The sequence below is a fragment of the Delphinapterus leucas genome, chromosome 7 (assembly GCF_059928025.1).
Source record: "Delphinapterus leucas isolate spDelLeu-1000000601 "Yukka" chromosome 7, BTC_Dleu_Yukka2, whole genome shotgun sequence".
NCBI lineage: Eukaryota > Metazoa > Chordata > Mammalia > Artiodactyla > Monodontidae > Delphinapterus > Delphinapterus leucas.
The window spans coordinates 85,497,640-85,512,797 of NC_143135.1; the positions used below are offsets into that span (position 1 = coordinate 85,497,640).

At 40.3% G+C, this 15,158-nt stretch overlaps 1 protein-coding gene across 15 annotated transcripts in view; it reads right to left on the reverse strand.

Moving 5' to 3' along the window:
- The window catches only part of EXPH5 (exophilin 5), a 74,819-nt gene that overhangs the window by 19,113 nt on the left and 40,548 nt on the right, over nucleotides 1–15,158 (reverse strand). For 8 of the 15 annotated variants that reach the window (XM_089915505.1, XM_089915504.1, XM_089915503.1 and 5 more), the window contains exon 1: nucleotides 5,380–5,605. Coding sequence is in view for 5 of the 15 variants with exons in the window: in XM_022561539.3 (XP_022417247.2) it covers nucleotides 6,387–6,549; nucleotides 8,364–8,524 (324 nt within the window). In the remaining 10 variants the exon portion in view is untranslated. Of the gene's footprint in view, nucleotides 1–5,379; nucleotides 5,606–6,386; nucleotides 6,550–8,363; nucleotides 8,525–8,603; nucleotides 10,119–15,158 lie in introns of those variants that run through there. The other 7 variants (XM_022561539.3, XM_022561538.3, XM_089915496.1 and 4 more) reach the window with 4 other exon arrangements.

Sequence of the window (15,158 nt, forward strand, 5' to 3'; positions counted from 1 at the left end):
AAAATTTTAAAGACATAGGTCCAAAATTGAGATAAATTTTGATTTTTTAAAATCTATAATCCTATGCCAGGGTGTGCTGCCTGAATTGCAGCTTAAGAGTTAATAGACCATAATGACTCAGAGCTCTTGTATGAAATCAAGTCCTCTCCTTCGCTAAGAGAACAGCAAGATGGAATCAAGAATTAAACAAACTGAGACTCTAGGTCAGATCAATTGAAAGTGGCAAGATGCAGTTTTCCTTCATTCAAACTCCTAGTTGCTTCATGGTTCTTGAAAGTTGAGCATAAAACCTGGGAGGCCAAGCAATTTTATATTTAAAAGATACCAACACGTATTTTATAGTTTAGCTCAAAATTTAAACAGAAATTAAAATATGGATTTTTTTCATATTATTTTGAAATACCAGCTCTACACCAATAATATTTAGAAGTTAAAATACTGTTTTTATTCATATGCTTCCTTTTCATACAGCTTTATTGAGCCTGCAAGCCTTCTACATGCTACGCACTATTTTGAGTGCTTTGGAGAAAATAAATATGCCTGAGATAGAGACCCTGTTCTCTGAGACGCTTTATGATAGGAAAGATTAGATACATAAAGAGCCAAAGTGCAAGCCACAATGTGAAAAGGACAATACAGACAATACAGAGGCTTAAGTAAAATATGCTGAAAATGCAGAGGGGCCGGTGAGCACTTGCCGAGATAAATGGGAAGGCAACAGGGAGAGAAGGTGGTGGTTGAACAGGTATGAGAGGAAAAGAACAGCAGGAGCACAAGCCTGAGATGTAAGAGAGTAAGGGAGGCCGGGAACTGGCAAGTAATTCAATTTGTCTGGAGCCAAACTGTCCAGATTGTGAAGATTCTTTCTGGAGCCCTGTGGAGCTGCCGGCTTCATGGTGTCGCTGCGCAGCTCAACACTCTCATCAGCTGTCAGGCCCCTGGTCTGATTTGGAGTGAAGGGAACAGGGGCAACAATCAGTTTCTGAGGGTAGCAGGTGGCACAATTGGGACAGAGTGTCACCGAGTGGGAGGGTGTGCTGTGAGTGGGAGGATGCATGTTCCCTGACAGTGTGCAAGGCCGTGTGGATTTAGGTTGCAGGCAGGGTATAGGACTCAGGAGGCTTGGAGGCCCAGAGTCTCCATGGTCACTTCCAGGCCCACCTTCAAGTTAATTTATGTTTCTTCCACTGAAGAAACATATATGCTTCCGCTTGTAGAGTGAATAAAAACAACAGTGTAATCACAAAAGCTATGCTGGTTAAAGTCCTCTGGACTGGGTGATTTCAAGAGATTGAAAGCTATCTCACCTGCATTTGCTTACAAGTCCTACTGAGCCATACCTTAAAGATCTCTCACATATATTCCCACTTCACCAGCTATAGGTAGAGCAGTTTCTCAGCCTTGGTACTACTGGCGTTTCTTCTGTGTAGTGGTTTGTCACATGCGTTATATGATGTTTAGCAACATCTCTGACCCCTACCCACTAGATGCCAATAACACCCACCCTTCAGTTATGAAAACCAGAAATGTCTTTAGACATTGTCAAGTGGCTTTCGGGGTGCAAAATTTCCCCTGCTTGAGAACCACTGTGCTAAAGTGATTTTTCTAAAATGAAAATCTCATTATGTCACTTCTCTATTTAATGAAAAAATATATGTACAATATGCACACACGCATGAAATACACCAAAATAATTAGTGTTTGTCCAGGTCAGTGGGTGGGGGGTGATTTTATCTGTTTTATATATATATAAAATAAAGGAATGCATATACATACATAATATATATAATAAGGAGAAAAAGTGATTAAGGGCTCCCTGCTGTCTACAGGATCAAGTCCAAGCTCCTTAGCATTGCATGTATAAGGTTCCTATGTTCTGGCCTTTGCCAGCTGCTCCCACCCCACCTCTTATCAGTCTCACCTTATACTTGGTCACTGAACCTCAGTGACCTAGATGAGTTCTTACTTTTTTCCAGTCTCTGCATCTTTGCTGTATCATTCTTTCTGCCCAGCGCAACCTCCTAACTCTTAGTTGCCTAGCTCAGTCCTATGTGTCCTTCAGAAATTGGCTCTCTTTTTCCAGGAATGCTTCTGTATCCTCCAGTCTGAATTAACTGCTTCTCCTATAATGTTCTCATGGCAGGAATACCATGCATCCACCACAGCACTCACCATATGATACCATAATCATCAGTGTACTCGGCTGTCACCCAGGCTGTCACTCAGAGGTCACCCCTGTGTGTTTTCTGAAGAGCATCCCTTCCTCAAGATCCTTACTGTCATTTGCCAGAAAACTGCCATAATGAATATACGAATAAATCCATGATGACTGTGATGTGATCAGCACTTCCTAGAGTTCTGCCCAACCATACACAGTCATCTGGTGTTCCCTACTAGATTTTAAAGTCCTCCAGGTGGGGACTTTGCCTTATTTTCACGATTTTACCTCCAGCACTAAACACAGTATCCGATCCAGAGTAGGACTTTGATAAATAAATGAAAGAGAAGCTATCACCTCAGCTATTAGTACCATGCCAGGAATTCTGATGGTCCTTGCCATAATGGGGGTAGAAAGCTCTGCCACCATGGCTCCCAAACCTGGATGAGCATCCAAATATCCTAGGGAATTAAAAATAAATAAAGTGTTCCACTTCAGACCTGAATCAGAATCTCAAGGCTAGGGCCTGGTTATCTGTCATTATTTTAAAATGCTGATGAAATTCTAATAATGATCAACCAGATCATCTGGGAACCATTCCCTTTGTCATGCTTCTCCCTCCTGTCACCACAATCCTACTGTTTATCTGTGGACACCACACCTGGGATCACCGAAGGAGAATTTCCAGAGAAGGATTTTGCTTACTCTGATCTCTCCTTTGATCTAGGTGTCTTACATGCCTGTGTCCTCCAACTGAAGCCTAGTCACTTAGCAGGAAAAAGGAAGGCAGCATAGTAGGACATTTGGAAAGAGAGGAAAAGGAAGAGTGAGAGAGACAGATAGACAGAGAGAAAACAGAATCCAGGGAAAACAATAATCTGCCTTTTAAACTTTCCAAAATAGCATTTGATCTTTTGCTTATGTAAACTGGACTGCCTAGGCTGTGTACATCCTATGATAGATCAGGTAAATTTGGGCACCCACCAAAACTCTGCGTCCTTAGGTAAAAAAATCATCTGAAAGGAACAGGGTAGTGGGCAGGCATACCCTCACTCCAGGAGAGCAGTTGTCACGCTATAATCACAGCTGTGTGGTGAGTACTTACTGTATGCTATACATTGTGATGGTCCTCAAAGGAAAGAAGCCAACTTAAATTTAACTGTACATGTTACTCATGAGTCTTATGAACTAGTTCTCTTGTACTTCCACTTTGCCCTAGTCCTTGGGACTACAACAAAGGAAAGTGTAGAGGGGAAAACAATCAACATCTCTAAAATCACCATCATGAACTGGTGGCACATGGCTTCATAGCTTTAAGAATGTGTGTAGACATGAAGGGGCCCCTTTGCAGGGACGACTTCATTGTGGAGTGTGTTGGTGCATGGAACAGAGGGTGGCACATCACCTCTTCAGAGTGAGGCATACATCAATGGAATAACTGGGGGTCTGAAATAAGAAAAAGTAACTGCAGATACTGCTGGGCAGCCAGGAAGGCTGCATTTATAAGCTCATGATATACACTATTAGGTACTTGCTGAACCATGTGGAGGTGATGGAGTTACTGAAATTCTGTGGCAGGGACTGAGCACCATATCTCAGGCAATAAATACCCCAAAACAAGACACAAGGAAACATAACTTACAGGGAAATATTAGGAGAAAGATACACAATCCAGTCAGCCCTCAGTGTCCACAGGTTCTGCGGATTCAACTAACCACAGATGGAACCCTGGTTGGCTGAATTTGTGGCTATGGAGGGCTAACTGTACATTTTGTATAAGATACTTGAGCACCTGTGGGTTTTGGTATCCGCAGGAGGTTCCCAGAACCAATCCCCCGCAGATAATTGTATATGTATGTTTTCTTGAATTTTTGGCTAGCAATAAATGAATTAAAACATTAATGGAAATTTTTCTTTGTTCCTGGGTTGTGGTAGAGTCATAGAGAGTACAGTTCAATCATTTACAAATAGGATTAAAATAATAATGGGATAATTTGGGAAGTACATAAATTTGGGAGGAGAAACTTCAGTAGTCATATTTGAATCAGAAATAGCAAAACTTTTTGCCTTTTCATTAATTAATAAAGTCACTATGTTCCCATGGCTTTCTAGGGGTTGGCTTTCTTTCTGTGATTTGCAGAAGATCCTCTTAAACTGCTTTGCTGACTTGTTCTCCAGAGGACAGGACAAAGTCGAGTCTTGATGGCTTCAGCAAGTAGAAACCTGCCTTGCACAGGATGACTGTGCTCCCCTCTGGGGCCCTCTGGGGCTCTTTGTCAGTTCCTCCCACTGCGCTTATAGGCAAGGAGGAGCTCCTGAACCAGAGTCTGTATGCTGAAGCTTGATTCTGTATTTTGAAAAAAATCAGAACTGCCTAAGGAAAAAAGCTCTACTTAAGAATAAAGGGCAAAAAAAAAAAAAAAAAGAATAAAGGGCCCCTCGGAATGTATGACACACAATTTATAGTCCTACCATAGTACTATGCTCCCTTAAAAACACCCTTCCCCCAGCACACACATACACATTCAGGATTTAGATCCAGATATTTAGGTCACATTCATATTTAAAAATAAAAAGGGCATATTTTCATGTTTTATCTTCTGAAACCTATTAGGAGTATAAAACAGTGCCTTCATTACATTCTGCACCAGCACAATTATTCCCACTTACGGTTTGAACATAAAATGTATTTAAAGATGGCAAATTCTGAAAACTGTAACACACACACATGCTTAAAGGATAAAATTTGTTTCATTTTTGTATCCTGTGTTTGGCTAAAAGACAGCTACAAGTCATTTTGATATTTAAGAAGAACAATCGCTAAACAGAATTTTGCAAGAGTTTCATTTTTTTGTATTTGGTCTATAACTAAAATACATGATACCCAAAATGAAGATTACAGAACTTTCATCTTCTTTGATCCACTTTGGCAGCAACTTACAATATGAGCTTGGAAATAACTTGTCAATAGAGTTAACAGTTTCCTCAACTTTTCCTAGTTTACTAATGTTAGATTGTTCAGCTACAATAAAACTCTGCCTTGAAGAAAATTACCTAAAACACAAATTACATCATAAGTCTCAGCCACACTACACATTAGGAATATTTCTTTTCTCCTTAAAAATAATATTTCCTATAAAGGAAATACTCCTCAATTTTTAATTCCCAAATGAGAGAATTACTAGTGTTTAAAACATTTTTTACAAAGAAAAGCAACTCACTATTTGAAGAGTATTTCCTCGTAAGTGACTCTGGTGGAAACGATCACATAAATCTACATTTTGTTCAGCTCTTCACTATTTCATCAAAGACAAAAACAGCCTCAAGTGAAAGCTGGAAGCAAAACCCTTCCATTCCCCCAAGAGCTCCTCTACGAGTCAGGAGCCTCATTGCATGCTTCACCAAGCTGCTTGCTGCCTGTTGTTTTTCAGCAAGAGTGACCTCCAACACCTTTTATTTAGAGCTGCAATGCACCCTTAATGGCACACATGGAACACATCACGTGCCAAGCCAACACCTTAAGAGGGTGGGAAGCTTTTCAACCAGGAAGACATGCTGAAAATATTTAGCAGTCAGCAAATTGCATGTAAGCAAAGCCTTGCTTGTTTTTCACAAAACAATCCAACAACGTAATGAGTCAAGATGAACTGATTTACACAGTTCTCAACTGGGAACCATCTGGAACAATACCTCCACTGCTCTCAGAGCTTCCCCTCCTTCACCTTAAGTTTAAATTCCAAGCAACTACAGAGGAATGGCTGTCCTCAATATTTTTAATGATGGTAATATATTTTTTCTCCATTTCATAATTCAGTTTTTCTCTACTCTTTACTCATCTCATTTATGCTCATTTACTCTTTATACTGCAATTCTCCTGACACACATACTCCCCAAGTAAGGAGTAGTTTCAATTTAAATGTAACTACTTGGCCAGGGCAAAGACCAGGCTCTTGGAGCAGTGGAGAAACTGTCAATAATTATTTCTCAACATTTAATCCATCATTCGCTATGTCCACCTCCTGAGACCTGTGCAGTTGGTTAGAAGTTGGATTTCAGATGAGCCCAAAGTTTCATAAGAACTTTGTCCCTTTGAGGGCTCAGCCCTGTTTCCTTTGTTACTATCTGAAATTAAATTCTAAGAACATTAAACATTCTGAACACAAAACAGGCTGGTGGGCTCTGGTATCAGATAACTAATGAGCTGTCACAGGAGCTGAGTTTAACTCACCCTTTCTCTCCCAGTGGTTGAAGCTTTAAAGTCTCCTTTCTGGATTTTCTGAATGAGAACAGAGAAGCAAATGATGATCTGAAGCTCAGCCGAGAAGGAACGGATGTTGGGTTTCTTTGATTAGGTATATTTTTAGATCTTGATGTTTGTAATTCCATAGGATCTAAAAGAAAATTGTAAAAATTTTGCATGATTAATATTTCCAGGTAAATACTCTTGGAGAACTAACACCCCCACCCATGCAGTCTAGGAACCCAGGCACCCCCACATGAACACCTCGGGACTAGAGGGGGCCCTGTGCCTCTTGGTTCTGCTGAGCGGAGGAGCCTCACTAAGAGTGGGGCATCTTTCAGTAGGTGCTGGGGCCTGCAGCTCCGCAGGACATCCTTCCTCTCATACCGGCTGGGACACTTTCTCAATGCGCTTTCCCCATGGCAATCCAAGGCCAAAGGTAGTGTGTTAGGGACCTCATCCGGTTCTTGTGCTGCTCTTAACTACCCCATCCTTCAGAAATTTTTATTTTGGTCCTTTAAAAACATAGTGATAGGGCCTCCCTGGTGGCACAGTGGTTGAGAGTCTGCCTGCCGATGCAGGGGACACGGGTTCGTGCCCCGGTCTGGGAGGATCCCACATGCCGCGGAGCGGCTGGGCCCATGAGCCATGGCCGCTGAGCCTACGCGTCCGGAGCCTGTGCTCCGCAACGGGAGAGGCCACAACAGTGAAAGGCCCGCGAACCGCAAAAAAAAAAAAAACAAAAAAAAAACACATAGTGATAGACTACGTGACTTTTCATATCAAAGAAAGTAAAGGAAAAGGAAATTAAGCCCTTTAGAGTGCTCCTTATTCCCATTAAAATCTCTGTGCATATGTATTTGCTACATATACGGTTTATATGTGGGTATGCATGTAATATAAATATGTATAATATATATGTATAGATAATATATTATATATGAGTATTAAAAATTCTAAGCCATGCTCAACATATACCAGTTCCATCATACTGTAATACTTTTGGACATGCTGAATTTTTAAATGAGGAATTCAAGGTAAGGGGAAATTCATCATGGTATATATGGGGTTAATCTAAAAATCTGAATTGTGAACTTTTTAGATAAATTTCTTTTTTATGGGAGTTGCAAATATTTCCAATATATAAGTTTAGATATATTGTTACATATTTCTCAATGTTACTAATGTTAGTAACATATAACAAAAGCAGTCAATGTGACTCTATACACTGTTTTACTACTTAAAATTTCTAAATGCACTTTGTTATTCTCAAACAGTCCTGAGAAAGCAGTTTTTATTATCCTCATTTACAGACTAAAAAATAAGTGATTGGTGAAGGCGAGAGACATGCTGGTAGTCACAAAGTTAGAATGTCCAAGGAAGGCATTTGTTTGAGCTCATTTTTGGGGTTTAAGTTACCAAAGTACCAGAAGGGTGGCAGTTTCTCTACCACCTTCCCCCTCCTAACCCCCCTCATGTCCTGTTCTCCTTTCCCTCCATTCCTCTGTCTCCCCCTCCTTGTGCATCATCATCCCATTTATTTACATGCTTACTGTGTTAGAATTCAGTACTTTATACGTATTATTTTATTTAATTCTCACAACCACCCTGTGAAGTAGGTATTATCATACCCATTTAAAGATGAGAAAATTGAGGCTTATAGAGAATAAGAATAAGTAATTTGAACAGAGTCACATGAATTCTGATAGAATAGAGAATATAGAGACAGACAGAGTGGAGATTTGAATCCAGGCCCTTTTTGATACTGATGCCTGTGTTCTTAACCATTGTGCTATCTTACCTGACTCTAAAAACATACCCTCAAGACAGTACAGTCCATTTTCAGTTCACTCTTTTTATTGTGAATTTTGCCCCTTATGATTTAAAAATAATCCTGAACATGGATTGGTTAAATTGGAGATCCCACTGAGCCTTTATCTACAATGAGGTGTCCTAAGTTCTCACCATTTTCTGCCATCCCCTTTCTCAGTCTGTATGTAACTGGTTGTTTTAACATTTGGCTAACATCTATTTCATTGCAAAACTTTTTCCTTTGAACGTCTTCAAACCATTCACCAGTTACTCCTTGAAGCCATCTGATATCCCTCTTTGTCTTCTGGAGTTTGCTGAAATAAAACAAAAATATCAATGCATGCTTTAAATTTCTTTGCATGAAGTGCAAACTCGTGATGGGTCAAACTTTACCTAGTGGAGGAGTTGCATAAACTATAAGTCCAGGGGAAAAAGTGGCTCTAGTCGGAGTTTCCTCTTCACCACCATGGATGTATTTTGGCTGTAATCATATAAATTCGATGACAATCTAAAAGTGTCTGCTAGTAGTTGAAATAATCAAGTTGCTGAGGACAATGTGGGTTGAGCATTGTGCAAACCTGACCTAATAATGCAACTGAATGATAGATATTTTAATGACATGGGGAAACTAGAATATTCCAGTTCTAATTACGCATTCATTCATTCGTTAATGATTAGGTGTTTATTGAGCAATGTAGGCAATGGGGATTCAATGGTGAATATAACAGATAGGGTCCTTACTTGCCCATTCAGTGGTCAAAGAGAAAAGCTTACATGCAGAAAAGAAATTGTTGAATGTAATGGTCTTAGATAATGGAATTCTTTAAACACACAGACACAAAAGCCCATGAATGAGGACATGGCTAATGTTCAGTAGTAAGGGCAGTGCGATTTGAGATGGATAGGAAAGGTCATCCAAAGCACAGATGTGTCTGACGCACACTTCCAGAGTGCCAGAACTGAAATTCTGCCATTATTTCTTTTTCCTTCTCCCCTGCCCTTACCTGCTTAGTCTTCTTTCAAATGAAAATGCTGCTCTAAGTCCTTAGTTAAATCATGAGTTGTGATTTTTTTTTTTTTTAAAGCAGATCATTTGCTCCATTTCAGGAGGACCCTAGAACTGTTTGGAAATGAGAGAATATTCAATCCAGAGGGAGACTGCCCTGGACTGAGGCAAATAAAGCAGAAAGGGAAGTCTGAAGAACATAATGACAAATTTCATCAAGTGGTCAGTTTGACAAAGCTCTGATGAAAAAGCCAGGCTTGTTGTTGGGCCCCAAGCTCGAGAAGTTCTGCTGTTATTTATTTATTTATTTTGCGGTACGCGGGCCTCTCACTGTTGTGGTCTCTCCCGTTGCGGAGCACAGGCTCTGGACACGCAGGCTCAGCGGCAATGGCTCACGGGCCCAACCGCTCCGCGGCATGTGGGATCTTCCCGGACCGGGGCACGAACCCGTGTCCCCTGCATCGGCAGGCGGACCCTTAACCATTGCGCCACCAGGGAAGCCTCAGTTCTGCTGTTTTGGAAAGAAGTTCATGTGACTCCGCAGTTGCCCTTTATCCAGGGTCCTCTGTGAAGCACAAGTGTTAGAGAGTTTGTATTCCTTAGAAAGTGGTGAGCAAGACAGCTGCAGAATGGCTAATTTGGGGTTAAAGGCAATGAACTGTGATGGTTGCAAGTCAGGCTCCTGCTTGGGGCTATGATACTGTCATTTTATAAAATAATCAAGAGGGAAGCCAGAGGCCATCCTGCCCAGACTTGCATTTTGAAAAGCATTACGCAGCAGTCATCATGTCTAATCCGCATAATTTGCACTGGTGCCTCCCATTTTGCCATTGCCATCCCTCTGACACCTGGTCCCTCCTGTCTCTATTGCTACTATTCTTACTAACAGACTAAGAGACCACAAGTACCTGCTTCTAACCAGTACTGGCTGCCTCCAACTTATTACTACCTCATTTATTAATGTCATATATATATATATATACACATATACATACATACATATATATATACACATATACATACATACATATATATATACACATATACATACATACATACATATATATATATATATATTTTTTTTTTTTTTTTTGGCCACACCTCACAGTTTGCGGGATCTTAGTTTCCCAACCAGGGATCGAACCCAGGCCCCAGGCAGTGAAAGTGCTGAGCCCTAACCACTGGACGTCCAGGAAATTCCCTAATGTCCCACATTTGTACATGATCTCTAGTTCCTCAAAAACCCTTCCAAATTATTAGACCCCAAAATTCAGCAGCATCCCTGCCCCCTTCTCAACACATCCTTCTCATTTCAGAGGACAGTCAAGCTACCCGACTTAGGAACTCTCTAATAAATGTAACTTTATTATTTTTTTCTAAAGCCTCCATATAACATTGACTCTCTTTTGAAATAATCACACTTCATTTAATTTCATCTCAAGCACTCATTCCACACTTGCACTCAAATCCATCACTGACTGTTTCTTGTTAACATTTGGCCAATGAAGTCAGAAATCTGTACCTCTATGTGAATACTCAGACAGTGTGAATTCTACTCCAGGACATGTATCTTAAAGAAATACCCTCCCACTCCCCACCCCCCGCAAAGTACATTAATTTAACTGAACATTATGCAGTTGCTAAAAATAATTACTCAGGCAATGTAGCATGTGACATAACATAAAGCAGAAAAAACAAAGTACAACATTTTATCTGTGCTTATATCTATGAGAAAATGATGCACCCATTTAGACACACTAGGGAAAAAATCAAACACCCGGTCTCTTAGAATACAGTAATTACAGGTATCAATTCCACTTTTAATTTTTGTAAAATTATGTTTATTCGATAAGTACAATATATGTTTCTTTTTAATGTGAGTTTTTATTTATATTATCATTTTACATTATAATGTTTCTTGTAGATAGAGAAAAAAATCAGTCATATTTTCACAATCCTAATGCAATCAGTATTGCCCTTTTGATGTGATCTTTTCCTCTGCACTTTTCACATGGTTGTAATAAAATGTATTAAATATATATTTGTGGAAAGCCTCCTGCAGAGAAGATGCAGGGATACAATGGCAAGCAGAGCTGATATAGCTACTATCCTAGAGAGCTTACCGTCTAATGAGAGAGACAGATATGAGTCCAATAATTATACAAATATAAGATAACAAAGAGTGGTAAGTATGATTTCTTCATTCAACACATGTTTGAACTCTGGGCAAAGAGCAGTGAACAAGTCAAGTCCTTGCCCTCATGGAATTTACATTCTGTTGGGGTAAGAGTGGGGGCAAACAATAAAAAATTAAACAGGTGTTATGAGAGCATATAACAAGGGGCCCTGCTTATATGAGGCAGAAGCAAATATTTCCCTAAGAAGATGACATACGGCCTGAAGGATGTATCTCAAATTTATTGAGGTATAATTGACATTATTATTTAATTTTTAAAACTTTATTTTACAACATTAGTTTCAAGGGTACAACATAATGATTCAATATTTGTATATACTGTGAAATGATCACCACAATAAGTCTAGTTAACATCTGTCACCACACATAGTTACAAACTTTTTTTCTTGTGATGAGGACTTTTAAGATCTCTACTCTCTGAGCAACTTTGAAATATTCAATACAGTGTTATTAACTACTGTCACTATATATAAAACCATATAGTGGTTATATGTAGATACATGAAAGGGCAAGATTTTGAAGAAATCCAGTGGCTTTTAAAGCAGAAGTATTCCAAGGATGTCAGGGAAGTGGGTGAACAGGTACAGCCAAGAGTGAGAAGATTCAAGGGTAAGGTAGTAAAAACTGGCATTGTGTTTACGTATTACTAAATAAGTAAACATAAATAGTTCTGGCCCTTGAAGTAAGGATAACCCAGGAAGGGAAACTATGAATGACATAAAAGTCTACTCTAGGTATTACTCTAGGCATCAGTGATTTACTGCCTTAAGCTTTATATTCCCATAAGCCCTGTGCACTATAAAATACAGTCTGTACACTTGTGATGGTTGACTGAGCTTCTTGTACTAAAAGGAGCACACCAATTGTAAAACCAGTGGTGTAGACTCATTTATTTACTTAAAAAATAAAACATCAAATTAGCTCAACATTAGCAAAAAAGAAAAAAAAAAACCTGAACACAAAGCAGGGGTATCTTGATGTATGAAACTTAAAAAGACAATATTTTAAGTTTCAGCTAGACTTAGTCTGAGAGAGGTAACAGTTGCTTGCAAATGGAGTTGAACCAAGTTCATGGCCAGCCTGTACAGGGCTCTTCCTCATCTATTTTGGTTTGTTATATATTCAGCCAGTCATTTAGAGCACACGGTCCACTTTATACCCAAGAAAATAACCTCAAGGTTACAAAGGACATACAACATACATATAGACAAATCACCAGTACACAGATTATTTGCTTCATTAGTGCAGCTTGACTCAACATATCACAAGGGACTGCTGTCTATACATGTAATTTGTTCTACCCCTAGGCTGATTAACTTGACTAAACTAAATCAGGTCTTTTCTTGCTGGGCCATAGTCCCAGCCCTCTGCTCCAAGTCAAAATGCTCTTTCTTCATTCACAGGAATCTTAGTCTGCTGTGTGCTGTCTTTTTCCATTCTAGCACCTGCTGAATGAGTCTGTCCTCTGAGGTTCCTCCTTCTATGTTAAATTTCTTTTCCTTTGTTTTCCATCCTTGAGTAATGAACCCATCTCCCCATCTTCCTTGTACTCCCCCACTGTGCCCTTGCCTACCTTTGCTACTCACTTTTCTTTGTCCACCTTTTTCTGAGCAGGTCTCTGTCCTCATCTCTATTTTGATGACTAATTATGTACTAACCATTGAGAATGTGCTCAGTAAATGATACACAGTTGTCTCTTTATCTTCCAGTCTTTGGCCCCACTTGTCTGCTCCCTGAGAACCAAACTCTGGCTTGTTCTTGAGCTGCCATCAAATAGTAGAAAGAGCACTGAATGAGGGTCAGGTTCTAACTGGTGATCTTGGCCAAATATTTAACTCTCTTGTCTTTGTCACCTGTGAAAGAGAGTTAAAGGCACGGTAGGTTGTTTACAAAGCAGGCGTCCATGGTTCCTTTCATGGCAGAAGGTATACTCCTTCGAGGAGTGACTTTGTCCCTCCTCTGCCCCCTTGAATCTGGGCTGGCCTTGTGCTTGCTTAGACCAATTGAAAATGATAAAGTGAAATTGTGAGGCTTCTGAGCCTAGGCCTCAAGAAGCCTTGCAGCTTCTGCCCTCTCCCTCTCGGAATCTTGATTCTCTGGTCTGAAGAAGTGGGGGCTAGCCTCCTGGAGGGTGTGTTCATGTGCAGAGAGGACCCAGCGGAGTGCTATCACCAATTGCCAGAGATGTGAGTGAAGCTTTCTTAGACCATCCAGATGCCATCCAGCTGCCAGATGACTGGAGCCAAGTGAGTGATCCCAGGCAAGACTAGGAGAACCACCCAGCTGAGCCCAGAACAAACGGCTGTCCCTTAGAATTGTGAGCTAATAAATTGAAGTCATTTTAAGCCTTTAGGCTTTGGGATGGTTTGTTATGCACAATTTTTAAAAATGGACACAGATGAGATTATCTGGAAGATATCTTCTCAGTAAATCTTCTCAGTAAATGATGAGAAGTCCTGACCAAAATGTATGGTCAGGACTTCCCTGGTGGTGCAGTGGTTAAAGAATCCGCCTGCCAATGCAGGGGACATGGGTTCGATTCCTGGTCTGGGAAGATCCCACATGCCGTGGAGCAACAAAGCCTGTGTGCCACAACTACTGAGCCTGCACTCTATAGCCTGCGATCCAGAGCTACTGAGCCTGAATGCCACAACTACTGAAGCCCGCACGCCTAGAGCCCGTGCTCCGCAACAAGAGAAGCCACTGCAATGAGAAGCCTGTGCACCACAACGAAGAGTAGCCCCTGCTCGCTGCAACTAGAGAGAAAGCCCACATGCAGCAACGAAGACCCAACACAGCCAAAAATTAATAAATAAACAAAATGTATGGTCAAAAGACTCATCATTCTCACATCAGAATTAAATCATTGAGAAATCTTATAAAAACTGAAAAGGGGTTTAAAGCATAATCAGGTCAATCTCCCTGTCTTCAGGTGAAATAATAGCAATAACAAATAATAAGGGAAGATGCTATATATTGAGCACCCACCCTCTCCCAGGATTCTGCAGTCATAATCCTCACAATGCTGCACAGGTATTGCTGTCCTCATTTACAGAGGCCAGCAGGCTGGAGCTGGAGAACTGGGATGGGTACTCATGCCTCATTTGCAAGTCCATGGCCTCATGACCTATCTCACTGTCTCTGGGTACTATTAACCCCATTAATAAACAATGCAATTGATATAAGCTCAAAGTGATTTTTCCCAATTAAAAAGGTGACAATGAGTATTCAAATGTGATTGAGAACAGTCAGACAAATGTTGAAAGCAAACAAATTCCCCAGACCAGAAAATAGGAATTACAGCTTCTATTTTCTTGTCAGAAAAATCTCAAATTTCTCAAAATTGTTCCCTTATCATCTCCTCTTGCCAAGGGCATCAATTCCTCTTTTGGCTGTTCTCACCTTCCTTTCATCTCCTCAATTCACATTTTTTTCTCCACTTTTCTTATTTCCTTGGTTTCTGTACACTTATCAGTTTGCTTAGCTGACCTTCCGGGTACATAACCCATCTTATTACACCTTATTCTGCCTTCCAGGCAGCTAAGCATCCGTATCTCTATCAACCATCTACTCTTGCCTTCGAGGACCTCTTCCCAAATATTCCCCAAATCCCTCACCCTATCCTAGTCTCACAGGTTCAGTGATCAGTAAATCCTAGAACGAATTGTTCAATTACACTGAATCCTGTAAAAGTGGATTTGTCATTTGAATTGTAGGAGATCAAAGCAGCATTAAAGTTTGCTTC